Source organism: Dreissena polymorpha, chromosome 14 (assembly GCF_020536995.1).
Source record: "Dreissena polymorpha isolate Duluth1 chromosome 14, UMN_Dpol_1.0, whole genome shotgun sequence".
Lineage (NCBI taxonomy): Eukaryota > Metazoa > Mollusca > Bivalvia > Myida > Dreissenidae > Dreissena > Dreissena polymorpha.
Window position 1 is genome coordinate 55,683,172 of NC_068368.1, and position 21,745 is coordinate 55,704,916.

The window sequence follows — 21,745 nt, forward strand, 5'->3', positions numbered from 1 at the left end:
AATAATTGAAACTGTCCATAATATAAACTTAAAACTTTGGAAAAAACTGATGTTAACTGACATCTTTGTAACTGTCAAACATATCGACTGATATTTTGGCGCAACAATCGCGGACGCCTTTCGACCTCTATTAGACATTTTTATTTCGCATCATAATAGAAACTGAGAGTACAGACGCTTTACAAATACGTGCACAATGAGCGACAGATTAAGTCAGATTGAAAACATATGTATGTCGTTGTAAATAATTTGGTCAGACGCTTTATTTAACTATTAAATCTAGTCCCCAGAGCGTATGAATAACTTTGACTGTTTTCCTGCTCCATCATCAAGGCGCTTGCTAAATGAAACCATCACTGCGATACCATCATAATTCCAAAGAGAAAATACCGAAAAAGAGCAAAGCATTTTCGATAGAAGCTATTATATCGTACGCATTAAACTTTGCGTTTTCAATAAGCATGATATTATATTTCTTTGTGTTTTAAGCATGATATTATATTTATTGACGTTTTAAACATTTCAATAGAGTACAAGACGCAAATCTGCAGCTTATCTGGGGCACTGTCATGTGGGTTGAAAGAACGTTCTTCAGGATTTTTTTCTCCGAAATTCTGTTTTGGAAATTTGAAATTTGTTGGTTGGTTTAGAGTAGACATATTCATGATATTGAAATGACACAAAAAAGTGGTAAAAAACATTAAATAAGGCTTTTAGAATTATCGATTTACTTTGAGTTATTACAATTAATTCACTGGCATCTTGAAGTAATTAAGTTATTACAATTAATCCAGGAATCTTGAGGTATCTTTAATTTTCTGATAAATAAGAACTATTGGATATAGGCACATTTGTTTCATGTCATACTTTACTTTATATTTATAAAAAGAAGCAAAGGCTTAGATGATAGATCATACAGACAATCAAAGATTCCCAGGATTAATTACTTAAAAATAAAGGGATTATCGTTAGAAAAGAGACCCATCAATTAACAACCGATCAATTGACACGTATATTACCGCAGGCGGGTGATAACAATCAACAATACACATGTCATAGCCGCGAAAGAGTGATTACCTTGCTTTTGTGGTAAAGATATTTTCAAATATACAGGTATAGTTTATTGAAATGAAAAAGGTCTTTGCCGAAATTTCATTTTTGCCTAAAATATTGGGGTGGCAGCCGCCGCCCTGCCAGTCCAGCTCCGCCGTACTTGCAGATATCTGACAGTTTCAAGTACATAGTCATAGGCCTATGAAATGTATCATCATACCCAACACGTAGTCCAAATTTTTGACGCTCTTAAATATTAAGCTACTTTTTATATGGGTAATATTTGGAGCGTACAAAGGATGAAAGACCAATTATGTGGTGGGAATTTTTTGTTCTTTGTCTATATTGTTGCGCAAGGATTTTGTGCGCAACATTCAAGCCCCGATATAAGACACTTCATAACAACGGATTGCAATAATATTTACATACCTGTGTAGATAATTCATTTCTCGATAATGTTCCGTAAAAATTATGTAATGACATTTTGAATTTTGCACGCCTGAGCAATTTAAATCCAACCACTATTCAATTTTTCAATATCTCTCGATTAGCTCGCTGTGTAGATATAAATCGATAACACGACCTCGATGTTAAGCATCTGGTTTAAAGTGGAAGAATAAACAGCGTAAAATACAGTTTGCGTTCGTCTGTTGTGGTGCAGCGCGTTACATAGTAAACCGATGTTATACTTTTCTGGATTAATTTAGCATTGTTTTTTTTCTAAATTGACAATTAAAAAGTTCTGAAATAAATTACATCTTTTATTTTTATACTGTACATAAATAATATTGATACAGATCGTACAGTATACTGTCCTTTGTAACGTAGAATGTAAGTACATAAAACAACACAGACAGAGCTGCGAAAAAGACATGCATAAACACTTCCTGAAACTTAGAACAGTGAATAGAAACTGCACCATATCTGTTTTGAACATATGCTTATTAAATCGACAAAGTTTAGCATACTAGATCTAGTTACGTAAAAGTTGGTGTTAAAACTAAAAGCTCATGTTAAATAAAATTACGCGTACACGTTACACCGTAAAAGGCGTAATGCCTGCTTCTGATTGGTTCATATTTAAATCAGTTTCATGACATGGCTACAGGTCAGTGATTGTTTTGCGATTTAAGCAGAAGTTTAACTGAAGAATGTATGCCTTTCTAACTTCGAATCGACGATATTTGATGTAAAAATGAACTTCTGAATTAAAACTGAATGAGTTGGTAATGTTATTTTGCAATTTTACGCACATTGATGAAAATTAAAACTTTCTGGTTTCCACCACAAAAAAGGTCCTTCAACGATGAGACGTTCCAAAGAATTTAGCCCATATAAAAAGTATCTCTAAATTCTTTGCGCGTCTTATAAATGAGACTAACCCAACACGTAGAGTTGCAATTTTCTCGAACATGGAAGCATCGCCTGTCTGTGCCCAATTTAGCGCTGCAATAGTCTGCAGCAGATCGGCATTCCCGGCTAAAATTGATTCAAGATCCATTCCTTTTGAATATTTGTGATTTAAGCGTGGAAAACAATATCTTTCAGGATTGCAAAATCAATGTTTTTATTTTCCTCCACTTCCGCTAATCGTCTGTGTCCAATGAACGGCTGACATACCAACAAAATTGAAAATAGGTTATAGAACACTATTATGACAAATGTTTGTTGCCAGTTTTGCTCCTTTGGCTCGATTGTGATCTCCACGCAGAGTTGTTGTTCCTTGCTCTCACATACAGTCACTCTGCCATTACAAGAAAATCCTACCAGATTCGGTAGAATTAAAAATTTTGTTTAAGTATTATATTCTGAAAAGTAGTCTCATTTTTTGTATTTTTTAACAATAGTTGATAAGTTTAGGTTTATAATAAAACATATAAAACCTAACTTAAAACAAGTAAAAATAGCAACGGCAAAATGATTGAACCACGTGGCTAGGCTGACATCACATGGTTGGATATGAAGGCAGGGAATGATCCAGCTCAATCTCTTGCACGGCGGTTGTATTACATTTAAGTATTTTATTTTTGTTTCAGTTATTAGAAAAAAACTCGGAATAAATCTATTAACTTGTATGCGTTTATTTTAATGTTTCGTGTTGTTGAATGCAGTATAATAATACGGAATATACACGGACCCATAAATATCATGCATATTTGTAACATAGTTAATACCGTAACATTCGTGCTTACTTGTTATGCATCTTTCCGTTATTAGTTGATCATATTGTATCATATGAAATAAATATAGCAAAAAATTGAATGTCATATTTTAACGTTTCTTTTATTTACGTCGACATTTTTTTCTGATTATAATAATAACACACTTGATGAATGTCAAACTGGTGGACACGTTTTTCCGTTGATAATATATATTAATTGACATTTAAGTGTTTGACAAGTTGATGGTGATTCAAATAAGTATATTTTTTCATTTTAACAAGGGAAGCCCACGTCATTTATTGCTGCACTTTGAATTTTGTTTATTCGACACATCGGCTGCATAGGGGTAGGCGTGATTTTGGAAAGAGGAGTCTATTAACGTTCATTAATAATAAAAGCATGCCCATTTTATTTAATTTATTTTGTGTTTATCTTTACGCTAAACAAAGAATATGTGCACACATTCAAGAGCTAGTTAATGTCAAACACGTCAATTTTCGCATATGTGAAGACCTTAATCATGCAAAATAACAAAATGTGATCGATTTGTTATGTGGCCAGAGTCATACACAAATCCCAGCAGATTTCCGCAAATTGGATACACCGAAGGTCCTCAGTATGTATTTAGGAGCACGAACGGTAAGAAGAAGCCTAATGACTAGATGAGTACATGAATATTAAAAGCAACATAATGCTGGTGGATAAAATGATATGAAAAAACAGATCGGAGAAGATTGAACGCGAACGTCAAGAGGCTTAAAAACGTATACGTAAGAAAAAAGATGAAAAAGGACTGCAGATGAGAAAGAGGCAATAATACGACTCAAATAAAAGAAATAAAAAACAGGCTACATATTATGCCAAAAGTGATTGTGGCTGCGGTGTGTGTGTGTGTGTGTGTGTGTGTGTGTGTGTGTGTGTGTGTGTGTGTGTGTGCGTGCGTGCGTGCGTGCGTGCGTGCGTGCGTGCGTGCGTGTGTGTGTGTGTGTTTGTGTGCGTGCGTGTGTGTGTGTGTTTGTGCGATGTATTACGATGGAATTGTTGGGTTAATTACATGTATGAGTACCTTGTATTGTGTGGTATGCGTGTGACACAGTACATGACGTCGATTCACTAAGAACGTGTCAAAGTAAAGTTGATGTAAAAAAAGGTATACATAAAAAAAACAAAATAAAAGCAATTCATATGCGAAAGGTGAGTTATCTTTAGGTATTTTGGATACCTAATGTGCACGTACGTGGTATCTGATCTTTCCTTTGTATGTTTATTAGTGAACTTTCCGAATGTTTACATACTTTTAAAATTTAAATAGCAGATGTATGGGGCCTTTTTAAAGGCATTTCTTTTTTTTTACATTTTTTCTCTATATTGAATGATATTTATATGTTATGTATAAAACGGGATTTTAAAACTTACAAAAGGTGTAAACATAAAGAGTTAATTCTAATGTAGAGATTTGCCAATCAGCAATGAAAAACTGACAAATGTGTCCGGATTTAAATATATGTACTCGCCTTGTAGAGTCATAATTTGCGTAATTATTTAAATTAAAAAGTACGTAAAGGTGATTTTGCAGTAAATATAGTGAAGGTACAACATGAGTTCAAGATTAATTATACACGTTCGACCCAACTTATCCGTAGGTTATTGTCTCAAAAAAATGACACTCATAAATATGCATCCTATATGGAACGGACTCTTATATATACACATTCACGTGCAGGCATCAATTTAGAGCCATATTTGAGTGTAAATCATATTTTTAAATATGCATTTAATATGTATTCCGGGAATAAGGAAAGTGAGGTTTTTATATTCGTAACATTTGTATCAATGTATTTATGTTCACTATGGGCAATATGGACTGCATAAGTTGTTGTTTATATTAAATAAATTTAAGCACCTTGCATGTAGTTTGCTACATTTTTACGTATTCAAGCATATTAATAATACCACACTCGTTCACATATCTGTACCCATCGTCATTAATTGCACCCTAACCATATTAAATGAGCGCTATTGTCTTGGTTGTAGGGACTTTGATTTAGAAGATAAATACCACTATATATGTATATACCGACGTTACACTGAGTCGAGAAAAATATCGTAGCCGTACATTTGTTATCAACCCATCTGTATTTAAATTCCACAGGCCACTAAGTTCATGTGACAACTCAATAATTTATAATGGATGTACATGTACATTTATCAAAAAAGCTTTTGTTATGAGAAATGCGATTCTTAATAATACTGTTCACTACACTTTAGTACTTTGATATAACCCACTAGTTCTTACCATCAATTTTATTTATTTGTATTTGTATTTAAATAAATATTATTAATTTTGTTGTCAATGTTATGTTGTTTTACCTAGAAAGGAGACAGAGGATACTGTGTAAAAGATTAAGACGATGTACTTTTGTATACCCTTAAATCTGAATAAACTCTTTGTGTGTCTATCTGTGTGTTTGTGTATGTGTCTGTCTTGTGTCCGTCCGTCCTTCCGTCCGTCAGCCCGCCGTCCATCCGTCTGTTTGTCTGTCTATGTTAACTAAGAACGAAAACTCTTGTCTTTATTGTGACGTCATGACGTTCATATAAGGCGCATGCGTATTATTTAAAATGACGTCGTCATCTTGACAACGGAAGTCATTTATCAACTGCGCTCTGTTATCGAACGAAGTGTATTATTTGTTGCTGGTATCATTGCATAAATTATTGAAGATTTATAGAATGGGTAATTGCCCATGCACCCCTAAACGCACAAGTGATGTAGAGGTGGTGATTGAAGAATCGGCTAGCAGCCGAGAGGTATTTTTTTAATGAAATATTACGATTTTGTTTGTTACATATATCAAGCCTTTTTATTGACATCTTTGTATAACATTGATTTTAATCAAGATGTGTAAAATAAGTAGATGAAAGTACTTGGCCTGATGATATATCACTCTTGGGAAAATTTCAACAAAGCTTTACATATATTTTTTATTTCCACATTTCATCCAGCTTTCATCTATACCAAAAGTAAAACTTTAGGCATATCGATCTTTGCACTCATATTTTGTTGAACGAGAAAAACGTAGTTAAATCACAATGTTTTTATTTCTGTACTAACAAATGGATTGAGCGAAAGATGCTTCGCTCACAATTCAACGCGCGACTGAATTTCGTTTTTCTCCCTCACGTGCAGGATGCCCTTCAGAATTACCAATTTGACCCGAGGTGTTCCTTCTATGACCCGAACTCCAACGACCCGGATGTGTGGGTTAAAATTGTTATCAGAGAAATGAGCATCCGGTCGGTCGTTTCTGCAACTAGTGTTGTAAGTCCAGATAATAGATATGACATTACGTCAAGTATGACAAGCTGGCGATGGATGCCTCCAGATACGAGCAGCTCAAGCTCAACGGATTCCGACATGAGCTCCACTGAAACGTCGTCGTCGGAGCGGACCGTCAACTCAATTGTAAAAGAAGCTCTCGTACAAGCAGAACTCGAATACTCGGACAACGTTGAATATTGCACTAGGGATGTTTATGATATTGTCCCAAAACGTCCCAAAGATGATGTTGATGACAATGCTGTTGACAATAGCTGCGCCTGGTTTTGGTGTAAAACACACAGAGACGAGGTGAAAATCGTTGAAAACCCGAAATATGTCCGCAGAATCAATAACGAAGTAACACTAAACGAAACAGCTCCAGTTTTTGAATGTGATCCTCACCTGCCGAACACAACATGTGTTGAAAGCTACACGAGTAAAGAAATTGAGAGTGTTGCAGACGCGTTGTCGGATGTTCGGGACACCAGTTCATCTCCCTTTCGGAATTCCCTTGTCTCCTCCAAATCTTCTTTCTCCTTGTGCTTCTCTGACGAAAGTATTTCTCGAGAAACACAGTTACCCGTCGTAAAAAGTAACGTGACTGTCACTTCGTTTGTAAAAGAATCTCACGTACAAGCAGAACTTCAAAATGATGACACTCAATTAGAACCACCCTTCCATATTGAAGATACTGATGAAAAGTCGGAAAACGTTGACTATCGCAAGGGGGATGTTGATGAGATTGATTATGATAATAATAACGAAGAAACACAAAATGCAACAGCTGCAGTTTTTGATCCTCACACGTTTAACGCAACAAGTGTTGAAAGCTGCAAGAGTCGGGAAAATGAGAGTGTTGCAGACGCGTTGCCAGATGTTCATGTGGAAGAGAGCAGACGCAAACAGTCAAAAATCGCAAAACTGTTAAAAAGATTTTTTAGAAGAAAATAAGAAGAAAAAGTAAAAATAAAATAAAATAAGAAAAAAACAACTTATCTGTTGATTAGATTTTTTTGAAGAAAGCCAAAAAATAAAGCAGCTTTAATAGATTAATATTTTTCAGTTTTCGTGTTTGTGTTGTGACTTGAGTTTTGTTTCCATATTTTTAATTGTGCAAAACGTTAATATATAGCTGTTTACTGATAAACCACTATGGGAAAAACATTTTATTAGTGGCTTGAAGAAAAACACAGTTGTATTCAATAACATAAAAAATCAGGAACTAGGGTAAAAGTGCGACTAGTAAATCGCAGAAGCTAGTGTATGATAACTCTTGATTTAGCCACGTGCTTGATCAGGACTTCACTTTAGTGTGTGATATCGAAATTAATGCCGGACCACCAAAGCAATATACGTTACAGCAGGATAATACATTAAAATACCGACAAACCGTTGGCTAGATGAGCAGGACATTCCTAACCCTGGCCCATCTCCCGACCCCGGAAGACACCTTCCCGAGCACCGCCCGGACCCCCTGGAATAATTACCTGGCAACTGAGCAGCTCATTACATATTCGAGACACCCTAACCCATCCAATGTAAGTAGGTCGGCAATAATGACAAAACCCGTAATTGTGAATTTAAACGTTGAAATAAATGAAATTATTCTCGTTTTGAAAAATACTTTTTTTTTGTTTTGGTATTATGCATGCTATTTAGCAGAGGGATTATGGGAATGATATAATGTAGTTGAACATTCCAAAAAGGTAAAATTTTATTTGTCTGTTTATTTAAATAAGACGGGCAATACAAATCATTTATAGCTCTGTGAAACGGCTATTCAATAGCAAGTCTTATATCGAATTATTTAAGTCGTGTTCTGAGAAAACTGGGCATAATGCATGTACGTAAAGTGTCGTCCCATATTATCCTGTGCAGTCCACAAAGGCTAATCAGGAACGACACTTTCCGCCTAACTTGGACTTTTGCTAAGAAGAGACTTCCTTTAAACAAAAAATGTCATAACAGCGGAAAGTGGCGTCCCTGATTAGCCTGTGCGGACTACACAGGCTAATCGGGGACGACACTTTTCACACATGCATTATGCCGAGTTTTCTCTGAACGCGACTCATTTTGGTGTTTTGTTTGTTTTGCTTCAATTATGGTATGTTTTAATTGTTTGTTATGTGTAGCATAATTGATTTTTTAGAATCGGGCAATGCATTTATATTGAATAATTAGTATGGTTGAAAATTCGCCACATTAAAACTGTTTGCGCAATATAAATTGTGTTTTGTTCTGTTCTGAAAGTTAAAAGTAACAAGTTGTTTTTATTTTCTTTATTTTCAGACGATGACTTTTTATCTTTCCGTTGAGTTGTGATCGCCAAGAGGTTGATCTCTGTTTCATACCGATTTTGCGAAACTTTGTCTTGTGCATATTTATTTAATTCAAATTCTATTGATGCAATTATATTTTTACTAGTGTAAGTTTTTAAATTATGTTTTCCCAAGAGCACATAAGATGCTATTAATGCTTGTTTTATATTTGATTTAATATGGGAAAATGAAAGTGACCATGTGGTATCTATGCGGTTTGCTGAAATAATACCTCATGTCTACCATTAAATACATGAAATTGGTGCTTATTTTGTAGATTTCTCTTAAAATAAAGAGGTTTCGGGAGGATGATGAAGACAGACAAAGAGACAAAGATATTCAGCAATGGGTTCTCAATCGCCACACACCCTGCCATTAAAAAATGAAAAATAAATAAATATGAGAAATATGGTTTCATAGTATTTAGTACATATAAAGTAATGTACATTTCTCTGGATTAGTGATAGTGCATACATCGGTATTGAAAAAAAACTGCATGATTTCTTTGCACGTATGCGTTACTTGTGTAAGGCTTATTATGGTTCGATGGTCTGAAGATGAGCAGAGGCAAATTTCAACGCACAGAACACCCAAAGCTATTCGGGTATATTCAGGTAATTAACCCTGCATCGTTGCTGTTTTTAACAAGTTTTGTTTGTTGTGTTAAGTTAAAAAAAATTGAGTACCAGCAGCTGGTCCAATTAAAGTATCTTTATATTTGACCGAATGTTTTAATGTTCGCGAAGTAATAAATCGTTGTTTTCATTTAAAAAAAAACTGCCAAATACAAACTGCTACGCCAGATATATCTTTGTTTAAATATGTATAATCAAATAAAGTTAGGTTTATTGAAAAGGATAATCATAATGATTTGAAAGATGTTGTTGACGTGAACCAATGGCTGTAATTCCATCTACACGGATGGGGGATAATCGAGTGGTCAATGAAGAGAGACCAACAATCCATACAGCGGGATGCTGATGAAACCACGATGATTGTGATGCCATCAGAAGACAATGAACTGTTTTAATGATCGGACGACTGGGGATCAGGCTTCGTAAACAAGGAAGCACGTGTTCCGGACACTTTGAATAGGTACATTGTTATACTAAATGGAACGTTGATAGTCTTGATGTTAGACAAATGAAACACACCGCTTAAAGAAATAGTGGTGGTATTAATTGTTGTGTTTTTTACATAACATACATACTTAATAAACATAATATTTTCATCAGTGTTTTTTTTTTACATAAGTGAATTGTGTAGCCATTCATATAAATATGCCGTCTTTATATAAGTGCAATCATATTATCTTATACTTTACATATGTTTCTTCAAAAGGTGCGTATTACTATGAAGATATACTTACGGATTATCCTATTTCGGCGTTGCAGGAGAAGTGAATACCACGTGAAACGATTTCTTAGTCTACGTACCGGTGCATTATCTTCAATTTGGCAACATTAATTACGAAGGAAGTTATTTTGTCTGTATATATTTAAAACGTGGAATTGCTTTCTTCTTTTGATATACTCTTTCTGAACGGTCGATTCCTATAAGTATCTTATAGTAATTGTACTTGTACTCCTTATGGTGCAGCGAGTATAACGGAGTTTTATATTTTCCGTACCCGGGGTACATTTAAGTTTACCTTTGACTAACCGGGGTACATTTAAATATTACCAGGGCCGAACATGACCATTTGAGTCATATTAGCTACATAGATTGTGCACTCACCAACAATTTTCAAAATGTTAAAAAAAGCGAACAAGCCAGTTTAAACATACCATTAAAGAAATAAGTTCAATTGCGGAAATAAAAAAGTTATCTTCAGACAACAAATATAAAATATAACAGAAATAATAACTTGGCCATTGTTTGAAACTTCAGATTGGCACAGAATTATAGTTGAAAACTGATGCCATGTTGTTGTGAAAACAAAAGCTGTAACAACAAAATGATAGCTTTGTTCTGAAATGCAATGATCCGCTCTTTTATGTTTTAATGTTTACTTGTTGTAAAGCGTATCTGTAATTTTACGGTGATTGATCCACGGAAATCAAGTTCGAAACACGGGTGATATGGATTGTCTTAGGCTAGTATGTGTTTTATAATTTATCAACTAATGGACTGATATGAAACTCAAACATTGCAAATGGTACGGGAGTGTTCTGTATGAACAGGTTCATACATTTTGTAACTTGTTGGTCTAGGTCAAAAACTGGAACGAGACAGCTGCAAACACTTGATATCACGGCATCATTTAATTATTAATAAGAATTTATGCTGGTAGTGGTGCGTCGCAATAATAATCGCCATCAAAGGGGATAACAAACAACACCCATGTCCATTCTATACATAGATGGTGACGTCACTACCGGTGTGTACACAATGCACCCATGTATGTTATGCTCGTAAAAATCGCAAGAACACCGGCGATGTTAAAAGTCAGTACCAATACACAAAATATTGCCTTTTAACCGTTAAACTTCTCAGCACATTTGTAGCGCGAGCCGCCGACTTCCTGAGACCGCCACCGAGCGCTATGTGCGCGGCCTCACAATTACGATGTTCATTCCGAATTCATCGGAAGGCCAATTACAAATAACAATGTAATTAATAATTTTCCTTAGGCTACCTGCCTTCTAATTATGAACTAAAAATAATCGAGTCGCTTCAGATATACAATGCGACCAAAGAGGGGACCGATGCCTTCAACGAACCCTCCGTCTTCCGTGAAGCTATTGGCTACCGCCTCCGTGAGGCTACTGTCTTCCGCGAAGCTACTGGCTCCGCGTCACCCCAAGGCCTTAGGTGAAGTTTCCGTCACTTCCTTGTACAAGGTCCATAGTCTCCAACACTCTGAAAACTCTCTACAAGAAACAGGAACTCTGCAGCCCGGGCAGCACCGTTTCAAGCTTGCAGCCAACGTAAATACCCATCTGCTCCAGAATACTGTTCATGCGAGTACTGAACCTTTCTCTTTAGATGTGGTCCCGTTAGCATCCGCAAGAGAACTCCCCCACTTAGTGTGTGTATTTGAGATTTATTTACAGGTCGTCCAGCGTCTTCTCGACTACAGATGTATCGACCTGCCCCTGTGACCCTTCAGGGGAGAAAATAAGGTCATATTATACATCATAGCACGATGGCCAATGAGACCTTAATGTGACTAGATGCTCTTTTTTTTTTTTTTTTTTTTTTTTTTTTTTTTTAATGGATTATGTAGTGGTTTGCCTTTTATCAAAATGGTTTTTGCAGTATTCCTATTATCTCTAGATTATCATTATCCTTATTGGCATTAATGTTAATTCCTTATAGTTTGTGTGTGGTTTTTGTGCTCTCCGCCCCAAGAGGTGTTAGTGGGGGTTCGAGCGGGATACAGAGGGCGCCCCGATTCCAGAGGCGCCCCTGGTTCTTTTAAGTGCCCGGTGTACAGCACCGATACACTGCACCCCCGTTTAACGTCCCTCGCGGAGGACTTGTTAGTACATAAACATAGATTAGTACAGATATAACTCTATTGCCCTGTGTCTTGTTGTAAATTCACATGGGCTCTCTCTGTTGTGCTGGTGGATATTGTCAGGTGTTTAATGGTGTTGCAAGGGTCAGAATAGTTTTGAAGTTTAATATAGTAGAAAAGGGGCTGCGTTTGTGTGGTTGGACCGAGATGACTGGTTGGTTGTTGGTGGTACAGGGAGGACAATACCTGGTTCTACACTTTCGTTCTTTGGGAGAAAATTTTCACGCGCCTTTATTTGTTTTTGAGAGAGAGAGAGAGAGAGAGAGCGCACGTTCTTCTTCCTGTTTATATTGCTAGTGGTTACACAGATGGTAATTATATGTATTAGTGCATTTTGTTCAGGAGGGAATAGATCTGGGATGTTAATGCTGACCATCCCTCTAATTCGATCTGATCCTCATAGTGACAAGGGTAATACGTGCAGGTTAGCAATACAAGGTTTGCAATTCAACGTCAAACGTAACAAGGCACAGGCATGCAAGGAAAAAACTTACACTACTCTACAAGAAAACATCACCTACGCTACAGTAGGGGAAACAACAACAACAAATACCGTCACCATTCTCTTTTTATTTTTATTTTTGTCATGTTGGGTATGTCATGTCAACGGGGCCAGAGTGCACGGATGTCATGTCAACGGAGCCAGAGTGCACGGGCGAGAGATATCTCTTCAGGCGCGCCCTCTGGCCCAGCTGACACGCTCTACTCAACATGTTTAAGTCTTGTACATATGGGAAAAATGTTAACTAATCGCATTTAATTACAACAATATTTACACCTATAGGGGTTGCACTGTGGGTAAATTTGCCCACGTGCGCACTTACTGCGTCTTCCGATCCTGCGTGGAAGTATGTTGTCTGTGTGCTTTTCCCCTACCTTCGTCGTTGTTGCTGATTACAGCTTAAGAGAAGGAAAGCGAGGGTCTCGCGGAACCCTGGGTTTTGTTACCTAGAGCGCTATTTGGTTGTAAAAGAAGGCTTAGAGCTTATCCATAGTGGTCGAAAGGGGCCAAGTGACATATGTATTGGGGGGGGGGGGGACGTTCCCTTCCGTCGTTTTAGTATTATTAGTCTTTATCTATTTATTTATTGGTGTAATTTTCCTATATATCATAAAGCGCAGACGAGGAAACCGCGAACGTTCGTTATAGACAGCTCCCTCATCTTTGCCTTGTTTATAGTATTGTTTATTTATGTATTGACGTCAACAAGGTGTTATTGGACACTGCATTGTAATGTACTACCAATCCAAAGTACATTTGGACCCCAAATACAAATATAGGTTCTCGGCGTGCACATTACATGCAGTGTTTCTATATCTATTTATTTATTGATGCAATTTTCCTCTTGTCATAAGTACATAAGATAGTCATTATTAATTGGAATCTTTAAAATTACATATATCATGGATTGTTTTACGGTACAGTTTTAGAACCAAATTAATTAATAATAGTATATAAGTTCGAGCCGGGCCCAGACGAGTGGCCATATGGACAACACCGGAGTGACCATCGTCCGAGACCCACCCGTCATTAGTACATAAAGTTGCCATTATTGATCTGAGTTTTTATTTATTTATTTTAATTTTTCCTATAGGGCCGGGATAATATGGTTAGGTTCAGTTCGGGCCCAGACGAGTGGCCATATGGTGCACACCGAAGTGACCATCGTCCGAGTCCCGCCCGTCATTAGTACATAAGATTGCTATTATTAATTTGAATAAATGAAGCAGTATATAACTGACGGTATGTGTTGTTATTTCTATCTACCGCTAATAGTCCAACGGAATATTATATTTTATCTAAGTAGCCCGTGTCGCGCAAAAATTTAAACACGTGCAGTCGCACAACAGGAGCGATTCCGCTTGGAGGCATCAACAGTGAGTCGCGATTAATGATAAGTGGGTTTTTGAAGGCCGCTATTACCCCTGCACTTAGTTCTAGTCTCTGTTCAGCGTGTTTAGGGCATATAAAGAAAAGATGTTCAAACGTGTTATGAATGTTGCACTGCCACTTAGCCGATTTAGGCGTCTTTATATACTGGCGAACAAAGCGCCTGCTACCAAACGGAAAGACACGATCCGGAAACTACCGACGTTTCCGAATTCCCTCCGCACTCAACGGAGATTACCGATCAGCATTTCTCCTTCACTTACACAGAAAAGAGCCGAAACGCAGGATTTTACAAGACACATTCCTTAAATATCAAATACTTTTTTAATGCTTAATACATTATTTTTAGCCATACAATTAACTTACTTTATGAAGAACAAGTTACAATTTCATATTGTTTACCTGACTAATTAAAACTAAGGGAGGTAATTATACTGGTGCAGTGAAGAAACGCAAAACATCTATATCGACCACGAATCCTTGCGTTATACATTTAATCACATAGTAAAAATGTATATACCTCTCTTTGTTGATGGTTTCACAGTATATAGATTGGTGGTGATTGTTCTGATGTTCGATAAATGGAAGTGATCCCCTGAAGCAATACCTAACGATAAGATTCAAGCGCTCGTGTGGAAAATCTGACCAGTTCTAAAAAAGCAAATAATCGTTACTTTAAGCTAATGATACGTTTTGCAATCACCGTTCGAATTAGCTCGGACATGAACGACCGTTTCACGTGTGTAGACGTTAACGCGCGTTAATATTCGTTTTCATTGAAACATGTTTATAATGAAGGCTTAGCACGAGCGCTTTCAGAGTACTTTGATTTTGTAATTGCTTAAACGGTTCATATTATAGTAAATGCGATCGCTCGCCGTTCTGTAATCTAGAAAATGTACAGCCGGTTATGAGCAGTTCGAAGAACCAACGTGATGCAAGAAACACCATTAGCGAATAGCAACAGGACATCCGTGTACATTTGACTTTCAATAAATAATATTTGTCGATAAAACATGATAAAAAGGTGCCGCTGTTTGAACATCACTGGTACCTTTGGTTTGTTGTTAATGCATTAAAATAGTACTTAGTAAAGCGGTTGACATTGTAGGTTAACGACCGATAACGGAGTGGCTTTATAATGTTTTATTCAAGTTCTGATCGTTGAGGCAAATGTAGCATTTATAACGGTTCTTCTAACACGTGGGGAATTTTTTTGTATCTGAATTAGCCACGCCACGCTGTACCCAGCGTGTATCACAAACAATATATTTACTGAACGGATTGAGACTTTGAATGTAAACGATTTCACATGATGGAAAAAGATGGGTACTACATAACGGATCTGAGCGCGTATTTAACAGTATGGCATGCGGTATATTTCTGTATAATGATCCCAACTATTGTGGGTAACGGACTTATAATAATCAGCATAATCAAATACCGGAAGTTACGTAGTAACATGCATGTGCTGGTTCTGAACCTAGCAGTGTCGGATTTGATTGTCGGAGCCGTTCTGATTCCCGTCGATTTATTCGGAGATTTCTTCAAGGTAAAGTCGGACAAAAATTACTGCTTAGCGACGGTTGCATTGTTCATTACTAGCCTCGGGTCATCATGCTATAATCTGTTGCTGATTTCTATCGAAAGGTACATCGCCATAGTGTACCCGTTGAGGGCGCGTTTGATGCTTACAAAGTCAAAAATGGCATTAATGATTGCCATCGGCTGGGTATTAACCATTTTAGACGGGCTGCTACCTATATTTGGCCTCAACACGTTCTCCAATTCTACCGCCAATGCGTCCGCCTGCCTATCGACGGAAGTATGGAACAAGGGGTACAGGGTCAGCAACGACTGGCAGCTGTTGGTAGCCCTAATTGCGAATGTCACCCTCTACAGTATCGTGGTATTCGTAGCAGTGCGCAAGGCCAGCGGAAAAAGCCGCATTGGCGACGCGATCCAGGGTCGTTCGCGAACGACGAAAGAGATGTACCAGTTGATCACCATGGTAATAGTCCTCGGTACGTTCATTTTGTGTTGGCTACCGTACAATGTGATGATTATATTCGTGACTCTCTGGGACTGCGAGTATTACCAATTTATCAAGCGCTGCCCACTGATACCGGGGGTTCTCAATTCCGGCCTAAACTGGATCATTTACGGATACCGTAATGCGGACATACGGACAGCTTTCAAACACGTGATAATGTGCAAGAAAACAATTAGGAATTCTTACCACGCCTCTGTGTCATAACACTTTTTTATGTGTATTGATAGACGTCTAATATTATTATCTTTATCGTAAACATGTATATTGTTTCGTGATAGCCCTACCGTGCACTATATGTTCACTGTCCATGCAATATTTGTGACCTCTTTGTAAATCTCTAGTATATGAAAGCCTTGGTAAATACTGATATTATTGCATTAGATATTAAAATAAAAAGTTTAGAATGGCCCGGTTTATAATTTTGAGATATGTTAAATGACTGTATTCGTAAAACTTTTTTTAAGTCGTGGCCATGAATATGAACGTCTGACTAATCAAGCACAGCAGTCAACATTTATTTCTAGAATCTAGAATCGCCTGGTTAAAAATTACGCATATGCTTAGCTATTCAATTGTATTCCGTCATTCCGCAATATATTTGAATTCATCACCAAATCTTAACTCATTTATGCCTAGCGTCTAGCAAAAAAGACCTTGGCAAACAGCGTAGACCCAGATGAGACGCCGCATGATGCGGCGTCTCATCAGGGTCTGAGCTGTTTGCGTAAAGGAATTTCTGTAAAAAATATTCTAAATATATAAATAAATTTACTAGACATCCCCAATGTTGGAAATAAATTTATCCAATTTAGAAGGATGGGAGAGTCCACTAGGCATAAATGAGTTAAACATTAAAGTTACACGTACACGTTCTCTCCAGCCAAACAATGAAATGGTGTGTGTTTCCAAGTTTATGACTTTCTTCCGCGCCCGAGGCTGCATTTCGAGTCATGAGCTTGTTCTTGCAATCCTACCTAGCTGTAGCTGTAAATTTCAGCTATTTTGTTGTTTCTGAAAGATTTTTTAATTTTGTTGTGGTATTGTGTCGGAAGCCGGAGTGCCCGAAGGAAAACCCACTGTCCGGAATGGTGACCAATAACCAAACTCATATGCAACAGTGAACGGGGGTAACCTGTGTTGCCTTTGTGAGAAGCGCGCGTTATCAACCACTGCGCTAATCGAACAGACACGATGCAATTTCAGAACAAGAGCACCGCATAACGGGTGTTACGCTCGGCTACAGGTGCTTGTCAGAGTTTTTTTAGAAGTCACAATGACCTTGACCTTTGACCTAGTGACCCCAAAATGGGTGTGGCGTGTAGAACTCATCAAGGTGCATCTACCGGTACATATGAAGTTTCAAAGTTGTAGGTGGAAGCACTTTATTTTAGAGCCAATGTTAAAGTTTTATAGTAAAGTCACAGTAATCTTGACCTTTGACCTAGTGACCCAAAAATGGGTGTGGCGTGTAGAACTCATCAAGGTGCATTTGCATATGAGTTTCAAAGTTGTAGGTGGAAGCACTTTGCTTTTAGAGCCCACGTTAAAGTTTTATATTAGAGGTCACAGTGACCTTGACCTTTGACCAAGTGACCCAAAAATGGGTGTGGCGTGTAGAACTCATCGAGGTGCATCTACATATGAAATTTCAAAGTTGTAGGTGGAAGCATTTTGATTTTAGAGCCAATGTTAAGGTTTTAGCACGGCGCCTACGGCGGACGTCGGATGACGAGCTGGCTATGACAATACCTCGGGTTTTCTCCGAAAACGCCGAGCTAAAAATGATTTAAAATATTTTCAGTTCTGCCCCTGAGCGGCGTTGTCGCGGATATGCTTCGAAATAACCATTGGCGACTGTGTGCTTGTCATTTAGGACGTAGGGCTAATATAAAACGGCACACCCCAAGTTCAAACATACTAGTAGTTGTATGTTGATTTACTAGCGCCAACTGGATGGCTTTGTCAACAGTTTTAAGGCAAGATGTGATTTCTAATGCGTCGATGATTGGTACGTAAACAATGTAGCTGCCATGGGAATGGAACACTCCAAGAGTGCTTTCTGAGAACGGTCGATATCACCATATAGCAAAATCCATTATCGTTTGCAACACATGTGTAACCTTTGTAATTAACTACTTTATATTGATAAATGTAAACATTGGATCTAAAAATCAAGGATACAATTAAAAAAGAAAACAAGAGATGTGTTTGTCAGAAACACAAAGCCCCCTATTGCGTCGCTTTGAAGCCATACATTTGACCTTTGACTTTGAAGGATGACCTTGACCTTTCACCACTCATGCAGCTCCATGAGATACACATGCATGCCAAATATCAAGTTGCTATCTTCAATATTAAAAAAGTTATGACCAAACTTTAACGAAGGCTAAAGTTTTAGGAAAGAAAAATACAATGATATTTGACCTTTGATCTTGAAGGATGACCTTGACCTTGACTTTTCACCACTCAAAATGTGCAGCTCCGTGAGATACCCATGCACGCAAAATATGAAGTTGCTATCTTCAATAACGCAAAAGTTATCAAACTTTAACCAAGGTTAAAGTTTGTGACACACACATACAATGACTGACTGACACAAGGACAGACAGACAGACAGGCCAAAAACAATATACCCCCGATCTTTCGATCCGGGGGCATAAAAAAGTAACCCTCAATAGGGCTCGAACCACTGACCCCTGGAGTAAAAGTCTACCAATTAGACCGCCATCCGCGCTCATACAATAAAGGATGTATTTTATACTTTATATAAGCAATCCTCGTAGTTTCACAAAATATAACAACAGCAACAAAACTCTCCAAAGTATTCAATCGTTTCGCGTTGCAACGCTTTATAATTATCAGGTTTTTAAATCGTCGAAAGATGCATAGAATGGCTATTTTAGAGCATGGTAAATGTTCAGTATTACTGTTTCCTCACAAATACCATAACTAAAACGAAATTTGCAAATATGAAACTTTTTTTTAATTTTGTCAATTTACCAAAACGTGAAAAGGCCCCTTGAAAGCATGTTGGTGTACCTAATACTATATATAAGACGGTTTCTATGTAAGTTATTTGTATAATATTGAAGAGATTCTGCTAACCAAGTTTGTTTTATCTAAGCTGCCAATTTTAAACGAATATTTGTCATTATTTTTTGCAAGGAAAACGGAGAACTGTGCTGTGTACAAAAGTGTATTTTACAATGTATGATTAATATCAGTATACTTACATATATTACATCTGATTACAAACACAAGGGCAATACACAACTCTCAATATATTTAAGTATAAAACGATCACATCTAAAAAATCTGACTATAAAACGGCCACATCTGAATATAAAATTACTAGATCTGAAAATGTCTCAATATAAAATAACTTTTTATACTGACAGGGACATATTTGAAAATTTGCAATGACTAATGACTACAAATGCATGTATATAAACGAATAAGAGTTGCATTAATAAGTATACTCGAGATAACATGCACAATATTATGTTTTTAACAAACTAGGCTAAACTGGACAAAAAAATAAAATATAAGCAGTTCAAAGACTAGATGCTTTATGGCAAAATGTTCAGTCTGTTGTCAAAATTGCTGTTCATTTTGACCTCCGAATCTTGTCATGCAACCTGTCCTCTCTACAATCTGATACAGGCTATGTGTCATTTGGCATAAGGTCGCCATAGCGTAGTGGATAAGGTGTCCGCCTAGCAACCATGAGGTCACAGGTCCCCACTGTGGGAGCGTTTTTAGATCTCCCCTTAAACACACCAATTACTGGTTCCAGGCCAAGGAAACGGAAATATGAAATAAGTAGTAAGCACTTTAAATGCAATTAGGTAAAATAAATAGGTGTAAACTATTTGTCATTTGACTGACGAAGTAACAGTCTTCAACGGCTGTAAAATGCTTATAATTTTAGCAGTGACCTTGACGAGAATAAAGATACAGTAACAGCCAAAACAATCTTTATTAAGCCCACTTTGGCCTTTGAGTAACTTGACCTTATTATAATGCCCAACTTTTACCTCAAGAATAAACTTGACCGCTGATTTAGGAACACGATTTTGTCACACTATCCACATAGTCGCCTCAGGATGAACATGTGTCTAAAGCATATTTTTTTCTATCAAAAATAAGCATAAGAGTAGGGCACATAGATATAAGTGTAGGATAAGAATGACAGCTGAGCTAGAATGGTACTTTTTGTCAACGGTCAATATTTGCAGAATCTAATTGTTTAAATCAGCCTGATGAATAATGAAGTAACAGTCTCCATGAGCTAGAACAGACAAACACGCATGCACATTCAGTAAATCATTGAGACAGATACATCAAGCTCAACGAAAGTTCCTTATTAAAAACAAAAACAAATGATCACTTTAACAACATAATTGCATTAAGAAGTACAATGAAACACAATTTCTTGAAAATACCACAATGAAACGGTAACATAGATGAGGTTCGTCAGTAACACAAACAAATGATATTGTTACACAAAAATCAACACAAAATTCATCAAAGTAATAATACTCTTTCTTATCATGGCATGTTTTTAGTTGTTTTTTTTCTTGTAAGCACACATTTACAGGAAATACAATGTATTAACATACATATATACGCAACAAAAAGTACATGTACACTTAACATACAATAGTATTTGTACAATATAAAACATGTATGCATACATTTTTCTGAGGTACATGATCGAATTCATCATATAGTACAACAGATTTTCATTCGAGATAAGTATGCATCGCTAGCATCATGAGTCACCAGTAACATACATGTATTCTCATTAATAAACACTTCTGTCTCAATATTTCACAAGCTCACAACCAGTTTCACAACATTGTTACAACAAGAGTTCCGCGGTCGGAGATGACCGCATTGAAGCCAGATTTTTGATTTAAATGACAGGAAAGTACCTTTCGTGTTTTTGTCAATGCAATACTTAAATTACTGAAATATTGTTCAAAGGTCAAAATGAAATGTAAGTACTTTTCAAGGCATGAGCAAGCATACCAAAGTTATAACAATTTTAACATTTTAACATTGAAGGTCACAGTGACTTTGACCTTCAAATGAATGACATTGAAATGAGCAGTGGTGATCTTCTAGTACTGGCCAACCTTTATGTCAAGTTTGAAGACTCTAGGTACAAGCATACCAAAGTTATAACATGGAATAAGAACTTTAACATTTTTACCTACCAAAGTTATAAGAACTTTAACATTTTTACATTCAAGGTCACAGTGACCTTGACCTTAGAATGAATGACCTTGAAATGACCAGTGGTCATCTAAGTGTGCTTGCAAACCTTCATGTCAAGTTTGAAGACTCTATGTCCAAGCATACCAAAGTTATAACAATTTTAACATTTTAACATTTAAGGTCACAGTGACCTTGACCTT

General features: G+C 36.9%; 2 protein-coding genes across 6 annotated transcripts; both read left to right on the forward strand.

Moving 5' to 3' along the window:
- Window positions 1-5,847: 5,847 nt before the first annotated feature.
- Window positions 5,848-10,086, forward strand: LOC127857642 (uncharacterized). 5 transcript variants are annotated; one of them, XM_052394212.1, is made up of 5 exons: window positions 5,848-6,026; window positions 6,406-8,075; window positions 8,827-8,869; window positions 9,133-9,469; window positions 9,734-10,086. In XM_052394212.1, exons 1-2 carry the CDS (start codon window positions 5,949-5,951, stop codon window positions 7,486-7,488), a joined length of 1,161 nt encoding a protein of 386 aa, XP_052250172.1. In that variant the 5' UTR covers window positions 5,848-5,948; the 3' UTR covers window positions 7,489-8,075; window positions 8,827-8,869; window positions 9,133-9,469; window positions 9,734-10,086. The 5 variants fall into 5 exon arrangements, with proteins under 5 accessions (XP_052250172.1, XP_052250173.1, XP_052250175.1 ...); XM_052394213.1 differs by having other exon boundaries at window positions 8,827-9,469; XM_052394215.1 differs by lacking the exon at window positions 8,827-8,869.
- Window positions 10,087-15,302: 5,216 nt separating this feature from the next.
- Window positions 15,303-16,639, forward strand: LOC127857645 (D(3) dopamine receptor-like). The gene has a single exon (XM_052394220.1). The coding sequence runs from the start codon at window positions 15,660-15,662 to the stop codon at window positions 16,524-16,526; it is 867 nt and encodes a 288-aa protein (XP_052250180.1). The 5' UTR covers window positions 15,303-15,659; the 3' UTR covers window positions 16,527-16,639.
- Window positions 16,640-21,745: the final 5,106 nt, after the last annotated feature.

Excerpts from the sequence above, each read along its gene's own strand:
- LOC127857642 (XM_052394214.1), top strand. The coding sequence starts at position 5,949 with ATGGGTAATTGCCCATGCACCCCTAAACGCACAAGTGATGTAGAGGTG. Across the intron at positions 6,027-6,405 it reads AATCGGCTAGCAGCCGAGAG|GATGCCCTTCAGAATTACCA; the intron begins GTATTTTTTTAA and ends CCTCACGTGCAG.
- LOC127857645 (XM_052394220.1), top strand. The coding sequence starts at position 15,660 with ATGATCCCAACTATTGTGGGTAACGGACTTATAATAATCAGCATAATC.